The following is a 10,873-nucleotide window of genomic DNA, read 5'->3' on the forward strand; positions in this document are numbered from 1 at the left end:
TGAGATAATCACATGGTTTTTATACCACAGCCCATAAAGTTGCTCAGATTCCTGACTTTGAACATTCTTGTATTCCTGGAATAAGTTTCACTTAATTATAATTTTTATTAATACAACCTGGAAATTAGTGTGATAGGACTTCATATAGGGCGTTTTCATTTATATTCACAGGTGTAGTTATTTTATTATTTTTCTTATATCTTCCTAACAAAGTGTTACTATCAAAGCACATTATCATATACACATTACCATATACCATAGAGTGGATGTCTCTCTTGTGTTTCCTCTGACATGATTTGTAGAGGGCATGAATTATCTACTCCTTAGAGTTTTGATGTAAGGTTGCCTATAAAATCCTCTAAACCTATTTTTTTTTTTGGTGTCATGGTGAGGGAGGCTGGGAGGTAGGCTAATTTTTTTTAATAAGCAACTTATTTACTTTAATGGCTATGGGTTCATGAGAGCTTTCTATTTCTTATTTTTAACAGCTTAAGGCACAATTTTCATACCATGAAATCCCTGTAAAATTCAATGACTTTTATTAAATTTGCAGAGTTGTATGATCATCACCACAACCCAACTTAGAAACATGTTCATTACACCAAAAGCCCCTTAGTGCCCACATGTGACCATCTACCATTCCCACCACCCAACCCTCCCACCCCCATCCCCAATCCCCCACCTTGAGCAACCACTAATATACTTTCAGCGTGACAGTGACTTGCATTTTTTGGGCATTTCATATAAATGGTAACATGCAAAATATGGTCATTAGCATTTGCCCTTTCTTCCACTTAACATACGATGTTTGAGTTTCCTCAATGTGGTAGCAGGTATTAGTAGTTGATTCATTTTTTGATCTTAGTATTTATTATTCATTTTTTCTTGTTTGTTTGGAAATCTCTGTTTTCTACAATATTTCTTTCATGGTTTAAAATATGTTGATAAATTTGTTGACTGAATTATAAAATTATTTTCTTATAGTCTTCAATTAATCTGACTTAAATCTTCCCTTTGTCATTTGATTTCTATTTTTGGTTTTGAGTATACTTTTATCTGTGGTCATTCTCTTTATTATTTTTTAAAATATGACAAAAGGTTTATATTTTTAAACTTTTCAAATAATCAGTTCTTCTTTTTATTGATGATCTCTCTACCATTTATTTCATTTTTATTCCTTATTTCCTTGCAATATTTTGCTTTCAGTGGGTTTTATTATCTGTTGATCTTTTCTTAATTTCTTTCATGAAATAATTAATTTATCCCATTTATTTTCAGTCTTTTCTTTTAAGGTTTTTAAGGTTATCATATATTTTTCTACTTTAAGTTGTACTTAAGTGTAGCTCACAAGTTCTAATATGTGATACCTTCATTCTCATTTATATATACATACTAAATATTTAAAAAATATATATCCTATCCACCAAAACTTCATAGTTTCTTTTTTCTTGATGCCATAACTGATAAAATTGCTGTGCTAAATTTGATATTTATCAATCTCCTGTGCTTATTTATGATTTTAATACACATATATTATTTTTCCAAAATACACAACTATATGCCATTCAATAACATTGATGAACACGATTTATCCATTCCTTTCTTTGAGGAACACTTAGTTTTATTTTCGTTTTGTTTTGATTTTAAGATTTATTTATTTATTTTTGAGAGAGAGAGAGAGAGTGCGAGCAGGGGGAGGAGCAGAAAGAGAGGGAGAAAGAGAGAATCTTCACACAGACACCTCCCTGAGTAGGACGCCCAATGCAGGGCTTGATCCCAGGACCGTGGGATCATGACCTGAACTGAAATCAAGAGTTAGCCACTCAACTGACTGAGTCACCCAGGGACTTCAGGAACACTTAGGTTGTTTAAAAACTATTTTTATTGCAAGCAATGCCTCTACACCCATGTTAGTGTATGTCTCCTTGTATGTGCTATGAGAGATTTTTCTAGAAGATAAAAAAAGCTTCCTTTATTAATCAAAGGGCATGGGCATCTTCAGCTTCACCAGAGATTTCCAACTTTTATTTCTGACCAGCATTTCAGCCCAAAAGAGGAAAGTATGATAACATGGAAAGGAGAAAGCTTCATAATTCCTTGTCTGAAAGTGAGTCACAAGACTACAAGTAGCTATAAGGGCAGCTGTGAAATGTTTCTCCAACTTGAAATCATGTGCATCAACAAAACTTAGAGGTATGCAATCTCAATTGCCAAAATAATGCAGAGTAGGAGAGAGAATACATTGTAGGGAATAGTACAGTTCCCTGACAAAGTACCCAAAAATCCATGTGCCTCTTCTTCCCATAGTAGCCCTCACTTACTCATACAGGGGAGCTAAGTGTCTTCATGCCCCAGAGGCAGAACCTATTGGATCTCCCTCTTCTTGTACCCAATGTACAGTAGGAGAAGAAATAGGCTGACTATAAAGTGTTCGATACCTCCCGTTTCCTGGGAGTGAAGATTTTCTAGTTCCCATTGTCTGGGAGAGAAGTATTTATAATTATAGACACCTGGACATCTCTAAATGCAAAGATTTATGGCTCGTACCCTAAGAAGAGCAATAAATTCTTTGTGTGCGTTAGTATATTGTGTCAAGTGTTATTCTGACACGCATGCCTCTTCATCTTAATGATTCTGGGCATTTATCCAAAACTCTTTTGCCCTCTCTTGCTTTGGAAGGTTAAAAGACAAGCCCATTGATAATATATTGTGTTTTTGTACTCTTCTGTAAAAATGCTCCATGAAATTATGGTCTTGAGTTATACATATCATCATCTTGATATTTCTACTTACAGTATTATAGAAGATGACAATAGTTTAATAAAACAATATGACTTTCTTTGAAGCCATTGTAGTTCAATAGACCAGACAGATTTAGCCATATCTTATAAGAACAGGAAAGTTATATAAGTAAAGGCATTTTGCTAAGTGCTAGAGCTTTTAATTGGGTGTAACCATTGCCTTAGGCAGATAATTTGGAAAAATCAATGTATTGATACATTGTGTGTTAGGTAATTAGCCATCTAATTCATCTTTAAAATCCATGAAAGTATTACTACTGTAAAAAGGAGTAAAAATGTCAAATATTTTATTAGTATTTTGGAAAATAGAAACAATAGCAATGAAATACTGTTGAGAGGAATGGAATCCTCACAGATTTCTGGAGGCAGCATAGAATGATATAATTTTTTATAGAGTGTATTGACAGTATCAATGAAAACATCTGTGATATATGTTCAATATAGAATCTTACTATTGACAATTAACCCTGCAAATACATTTTTATCTATGTACAAAGAGGCATGTATAATCAATATGTATTAATAGGGAAAAGTTTAAAAATTTTTAAATTCTATATGGTCTACACATAGAGAGTAATGCTATGTAGTATGAAAAAATAAGGTAGACCTTTGTATTAGTTTTCTATGTTGCATAACAAATTACCACAAACGGAGTAGTTTACAATAATGGATATTTATTACCTCAGTTGTTCTGGGTTGGGAGTTAGATACTGCTTAGTTAGGGCTCCTACTCAGGGTGTCATAAGGCTAACGTAAAGCTTTTCTCTGGGCTGTGTTATCCTATAGGAGCTCATCTGAGGAAGAATTTGCAGTCCCAGTCGCGCAAGCTGTCCGCACATCATGCCTTGCGGTTTAGGATTGAGGGACCAGGTTTATGCTGGTTGTTGGCTGAAGGTCACACCCTCTGTTCCCAGAGGCCATAATTCCTCGAAGCTGCCAGCAGTTTCTTTCCACATGGTTGCTTACTTCATCAAGCCAGTAAGGAGATTCTCTAAAAAACATCTGCTAAGAAGACAAAATCTTATGTCTTACTAGGGTAAAATAATCACAGGAGTGACATTCCGGAACCTTTGTCATAGTCTATTGATTACTCATGGGTCTGGCTCATACTTGGACTGAGGGGATTATACACAGATGCAAGTATCAGGAAGTAGATATCAGGGAAGGATGCTGACAGGTCCGTCCACCACATGTCTATGTGCTGATAGGGAATGATTTCTAAGATGTGTTACTGAGTAGAAAAAAAAGGTATTTATATTGTACTCCTATACATGTGTGCACACGCATGCATGTACTTGTTTCTGCCTCTGAAGAAAAACAATGGAGGGATGAAAGGCTTATTGGAGTGTAGAGAGCATTAACAAGTCACTTTCTGTCATATTTTTATATGTTGCTGTTTGCATACAGCATACAAATAAATAAACTATGTTAATAAAAGAGTTATTTTTTTAAGTTTATGGTATTTTATGGCTATGTTTGAAACCAAAAGCAAAAGTAATAACTTTCGCAAAATAAGAAAAACAAACAAAACAACCCATTTTTCAAATAGTTCGAGAATCTAAGCTCTGACTTTTTACATCTCTTTGAACAATGTACAAAATTGCTTACATATTCTGAGCCTCAGTTTTTTTAACTTACATTATGGTAAAGTTGGAACAAATACTCTCTTAAATCTTTTTTAAATGCTGGATAGGTGTCACCTAAATACTACAATTATTAAAGTATAACATACTTTTTTAATGATTCATTTATTTTTGCAGAAGAGAGAGAGAGAGAGAGAGAAAGAGAGAGCATGCGCATAAGCACTGGGTTGGGAGAGGGCAGAGGGACAAGTAAGACTCCCTGCTGAGGAGGGATTTCCCCATCCAAGACCTGACCCCAGGACTCTGGAATCATGACCTGAGCCAAAGGCAGATGCTTAACAGAGGGAGCCAACCAGGTGCTGAAAATGTAACACATTTTTAATAAAGAAAAATCTTCTGAACCTGAGTTGGAGTTAGAGCAGGAGGGTGGAGGAAACCCATCACACACAAAAGCTGTGATGGATTTGAGGAAGGAAAGGGGAAGAGGGGTATTTTAAAATGAGAACAAAATAATACCAAGTCAAGGGGAGCAGAGCCTTGGAATCAAGGTAAACCTTATGCTGAAATGGCTTAGAATTCATTGAGAGGAGACGTGTCATCTGCACAATGTTAATGTGCAACCAGAGTATTTTATTTCTACTTTTAAGCTTTTTACTTTGATAGCCTTACAGATTCTCATGCACATGTAAGCAATAATACAGAGAGCTTATACAACCTTGATTCATTTTCTCCCAGTGATACTATCTTGCAAAACTAGAGTACAATATCAAAACCAGGATATTTGACATCGATGCAGTCAAGATACAGAACATCTCCATTATCACAAAGATTCCTGAAGTTGTCCCACTGGAATGACACTCCCTTCCTTCCTGCCACACCTGCTCTGAAACTGCTGGAACCACTCTTGTGTTCTCCAGTTTTAGAACTTTGTCATTTCAAGAATGGTATAGAAATGGAATCATACAGGATGTAACCTTTTGGGCTTTTATCACTAACATCATTCTGGGGATGGTTGTTTATGGTGTAACATTTATCCACTGTTTGTTCCTTTGTATTTCTGAGTTAGTATCCCACAGTATTGTTCTACCAAAGTGTGTCCTTCACTCACTGAAGGACATCTGAGGTCTGGAGTATTACTAATGGAGCAGTTATAAACATTTATGTTTAGGTTTTTATGTGACCATAAACCCACATTTCTTTGGGAAACTGCCTATGAGAGCAATTGCTGGGTCTTTTGGTGACTGTATATTTAGTTTTTAAGAAAATGCCCATTTTTTTTTCCTATAGTGGCTGAACCACTTTACATTCTTACTCTCAATGTATAAACAATGTAGATTCTTCATATTCTCACCATCATTTGGTTTTAGCACTACATATTTTTTTTTTTAGTGATTCTGATAGATTGTTCAGCTTTCATTTGTATTTTCCTAATGACTAATGATGATGGATAACTTCCCATGAGCTTACTTGTCATCTATGTTTCTTGGTGAAATATCTCCTCAGGTCCTTTGCTCATTTCCAATTGGATTGGACAAAAAGAAAATCCAGGGGACTCGCCACCATGTTCTTTCTCTGGTTCAAAGGTCTCTAGAAAAAGTCTGCCCTCTCTTCTTTTAGATTTTTCTTATGCTTATTTTATATGTAATGTTCAGGGTTTATAGCTATACTTCGTTGAAAAGTATATCTAAACCATTTTTCTGGAAGCAGAAGCCAAAGCTGTCTTTTTAAAATATGAATTTATGTCCACCTTATTTCACCGAGGATTTGAAACAGATTGCAGAACGCTGAGAGCCAGACTGACATCTTTGACAGCATAGATTTCAGTGGATTGTCTTTTGTGCAATTTTCAAAAAAGATAACTCAAGTTTCACTACTTCTATGACCTCTTTTCTTATATTCCCATCCTTCAGGAATGTTCCTTATTCTAACAGGGGCCACCACTTGGGGAATTTAGTATTTGTTATTATGTACATAATTGAAAATATAGAGAAAATAGAAATATTTATAGGAATTTTCTTTTTCCTTTTGTTAGGATTTAGTCACCAGGAACTGAGCTTTCCTCAAAGTGCAAACCTAAAACGTAGGTGTTCAGAGATGAAAATGTCCCATGTATTGAACACATCAGTCCTCAGCAAGACTGGGAGGTTCACCGGTAGTGAATTTTTTTTTCAATTTAATTAATTAATTTATTTATTTTTTAAACTGGTAGTGAATTGATGAGGTCATGCCATAAAAGCCTCCTCAGTATTCCTTAGTGTGCTAAACAAACGTTATTTTCTGTATGCTACAATGTGTAAATGTTTGCAATTCCCTGCCCTTCTGTGGTGCCCTGGAAAGCTTATGCAAATGTTCTCCAGTAGTAGTTATTACAAAATACTTTTCTAAAGTGACTGTGTAAATTTTTTTCTCTTACCAGCAATCTGTGAGGGGTCCGGTTCTTCCACACCCTCATGAACACTTGCTATCAGTATTTTAATCACAGTTATTTTGGTGCTCATATGTCAGTCTTCCATTATGGCCTAAATTTTCATTTCCCACATTTCCAATCAGTTTGAAACCTTTTCAGACATTTCTAGTCAATGTGGCTATCCTCTTTGGCTAAGTGCTCATTTATCTTTAAAAAATATTTTTTGTTGTTGTGTCTCTCTTGTCTTGATTGGCTTTAAGTGTTCTTTATATATATCAAATACAAGCATCTTCCTGCTCTTTTTCTTTTGCCTTGTTTCTTGATATGGGTTCTCAGATAATTCATTTTCAGCCTTTCTTGTTTTCAAAAGTACGTGTAAGGCTATAAGCTTTTTAAACCATTAGCTACACCTAACAATTTTTTTTTAAAGATTTTATTTATTTGACAGACAGAGATCACATGTAGGCAGAGAAGCAGGCAGAGAGAGGAGGAAGGAGGCTCCCCATTGTGCAGAAAACCTGATGTGGGGCTTGACCCCAGGATCCTGGGATCATGACCTGAGCCGAAGACAGAGGCTTTAACCCACTGAGCCACCCAGTTCTTTACACCTAACAGTTTTGATAGGTAGTGTTTAAATTAACATTTAGGAAAAAAAATTGCCATTTAGGTCAAAATATTTTTGATTTCTATCTTAATTTCTTTTTCCGCCATGGATTAATTAAAAATGTGTTACTTAATTTCCAAATATTTGATTATTTGTTAGCTCTTTGGTTGTTTTATTTATATGCTAAAGTTTATTGGAATCAGAGACTGTACTCTGCATGATTTCAGTCCTTTCAGTTTTGTCGAGCTTGCTTTACGGTTCAGTATATGGTCTTTCCCTAGATCTGCTTGATCCTCTTTCTAGAAAGAGTGTTATATTCATTTCTTTATTCAGTTATTTAACAATTTCTCCAGAGACTAACGATGTAACAGTAAACATAAAGCAAATATCATTTTAAAGTTCCCCAGACTAAAACATGAAGATAAGCAGGATGGGGCCCTGTGTGTGTGTGTGTGTGTGTGTGTGTGTGTGTATCTCACAATAATTTGATGTATTTGTGATGTTTTTGTATCTGTGTTTTGTATGTACATATATTCACATTAATTTGAGTCAATTTCCTTAATAGTTCTGAAAATATTCCTGCTGTTTTTTTTTAATTGATATTCCCAATTCTGTATCTTTAGCATGATAAAAGAGACATTAGTTTTAATTAATTTATTTTTTTGGTGTCTGTCATAAGAGACAGACAAGATCATTTTATTCTTCACTATACAAGGGATTAGGCATATGAAGTGTTATTTATTATCGCCATCTTACAAATGACAAAAGGAGATTCAGAGACTTCTCTGAGGGATGTAAATCCTGCCGGTTGATGTTATAAGGTCAGTGTCAAGATTAAATGGAACAACATGGTGAGAATGTTTTTGAAATTACAGGCTTTGTGGATGTGAATGTTGTGTGGAATACTTAGAAATTCTGGCTTCTTTAAAAAAAAATAGCTCAGGTATTATTAAAAAACAATAATTCTCATTACCAACATCACTCCTTTTCGAGTTAACTCTAGTATGTAGAAACACCACTCTTTACTGATAACCCTTTTTCCAAACATGTAATCGGTGAGGATTTTTGAGAATGTTTAAGCCTAACTAAAAAATAGTTATTTCCATGATTTATTTCCCTAAAGGCTTTGAAGAGTTAATGTTTGGGTTTTCAGCCTAAATTTGCCGTGAAGTTTCCTTCATTCTTTGTAGAGGAAGAAGCCAAGGATTCCAAATAATCCTCTGTGGAAGCATATTTAAGACAAACAAACAAACAAACAACAACAACAACAAAAAAACCCTAGAACTTAGATTTAAGGGCCTTTTTGGGTGGGGACTCTGTGGTGGTTGTAGCTTTAATCTTGACTTAAACTTCCTCTTCTTTTTAAAAATAAACTCTAAGCATTGTTTCTTGGATATAATTGTAAGTGATCTTTCCAGAAAAAGAACAGTTCTGTTTTGAAAGAATCTAGTAAGTACTACTGAAACCAATGTGATGAAGGTTGGTCAGACTCTAAATGACTAAAACCGGAAATTCCACAAGACCTTAACATTCTTTAATTGTAGCCAAGTGGTACGCAGCACGGGAAGAATCCTTTCTAGTTCGAAACCATTTGGACTAAGATATTTCATAGAATTTAGGTTTTCTTTGAAATGAGTTTAGTAAAACTCTTATTTTAAGAATTGGCATGCAAGTTAGTGCCATTGTAAACATAGGACTTGTGCTGTTTTTCTCCAAAAATGATGTATTCATTTGAGCCTAACTGGAAAGTTCGGAATGAGCCCATATTAATTTCATGGCATTCAGCTCCTCTAAACAGGCAAATGTGAAATGAAATGCTTGGTCCCTCATCTCTAACGTGGTGGACATGTCCTGGAATTTAAAGAACCTTTGTTTACAAGGAGAAAATAATGGCCTCAGTGACCTGTAATTGATTTTCAGGGCCCAATACTGAAACTAGTAGTACAGTATCCCATTACAACAGCCAGTTTCATGAATCAATCTAAATAAAATGTGTTTGCTTTGCAGACTTGAATCAATAGAAACAAATCTGCAGAGTTCTTACATGGTGGGGGGAGAAAAGTGCCAGCGATTATACGAGTTTGTGAAGGGTTTTTGTTGTTCTGAAATATCCAATTAAAAATGTTCCCAGATCTTGAATTTTTTAACTAAAATCCTGAAACTACATTCCTTTACCAAATAACATTATATGCTAGATGCTTTTGATCATAAAAACATATATATAATTTATCCAAAGTGTTTTCTGTTATTGTAATTCAAAGTTGTCTTACTTTTGTAAAATGCAGTGCTTTAAATTAAAACATGCAAAGGCAAAAATAAAATAAGACATGCAAAGACATGCAAGTATTTAGGTTTAGCTAAATGCAAAGTTCTTGACAACTTTGTTGATTAGGAAGAATCTTTCTTCTAGTTATCCTTGCATACGTCTCAGACCATAAAGTATATATAAGAGTTCTTAACATCAATACCAGGATATTTGTGTATGCTTATCTATTTGTTTATCTTTCTCCTACAAATATTTTTTGACAGGCTATCCCAGGCCAGACAATTTGCTGAAAGCTGATGACATAAAGGTGAGTGAAATAAGGCATCAGTTAGAATCCATGCAAAAGTGTGCATGGGTCTTAGTTCAGGCTGCTTATAAATAACAGAACTTATTTCCTACAGTTCTCAGGGAAACCAAGATCAAGGCACTGGTAGATTCAGTGTCTGGTGAGGCCCTGCTTCGTGGTTCATAGGCAGCTTCTCACTGTGTCCTTACACAAAAGTAGGGGTGAAGGAATGCTCTGATCTTGTTTCATAAAAGAAAGAGTCCTTATGACCTAATCATTTCCTAAAGGCCCCACCTCCAAATACCATCATATTGGGAATTAGGTCCCCACATATGAATTGTAGAGAGGATACATACCCTCAGTCTATAGCAACATGTATATGTGCTGCCGAAGCGAGCACTAGCAACATGTAAGCAAAAAAGTTTTATAGGTTATGTTATACAGAGTTTTAATCAAAGTACTGCTGACCACTAATGGTTAAAATAATTTTAGAGGTAAGAATCAGAAAAGACTTCACAGAGGAGGCATAATTTAAGCAGGGTGTCGAAGAAATATTAAACAAAATGAAGAGAATTCCTGTAAATATTAAGAGTGCATGCTAATTGTTAATTCAGAATAATAATCCAAGTAAAATTTTGATGGGCATTCGAATCAACTCTGAGATTCTTTCATATGACATTTACCCCTCTTCCTCTTCACTCCAAGATTTTCTTGGGCTTGACAACCCTTGTTTAAGAGGTACTGCAGAAAGGGATGCAAGAGTATTATGACTTTGAGGGGCATGGGAGACAGAAGAATTTAGAACCACTGGTTAGTACAAAACTACCTTTGATATCTGAATGAACTGCTTAAACTTTAAGAGTCAGCTCGTTCGGCCGGAAGATTCTATATGCAATGACTAATGAATGGCAAGTGCGCCTGCCCCA

At 35.1% G+C, this 10,873-nt stretch overlaps 1 protein-coding gene across 1 annotated transcript in view; it reads left to right on the top strand.

Annotated features, from left to right (window-relative positions):
• The window catches only part of NYAP2 (neuronal tyrosine-phosphorylated phosphoinositide-3-kinase adaptor 2), a 309,354-nt gene extending 299,386 nt beyond the window's left edge, over nucleotides 1-9,968 (top strand). The window contains exon 7 of the mRNA XM_032857363.1: nucleotides 9,925-9,968. Coding sequence (XP_032713254.1) covers nucleotides 9,925-9,951 — 27 coding nt within the window. The 3' untranslated portion in view covers nucleotides 9,952-9,968. The remainder of the gene's footprint in view (nucleotides 1-9,924) is intronic.
• The last annotated feature ends 905 nt before the right edge of the window (nucleotides 9,969-10,873 follow it).

The sequence above is a fragment of the Lontra canadensis genome, unplaced genomic scaffold (genome assembly GCF_010015895.1).
Source record: "Lontra canadensis isolate GAN:19392208 unplaced genomic scaffold, GSC_riverotter_1.0 scaffold13, whole genome shotgun sequence".
Classification (NCBI taxonomy): Eukaryota; Metazoa; Chordata; class Mammalia; order Carnivora; family Mustelidae; genus Lontra; species Lontra canadensis.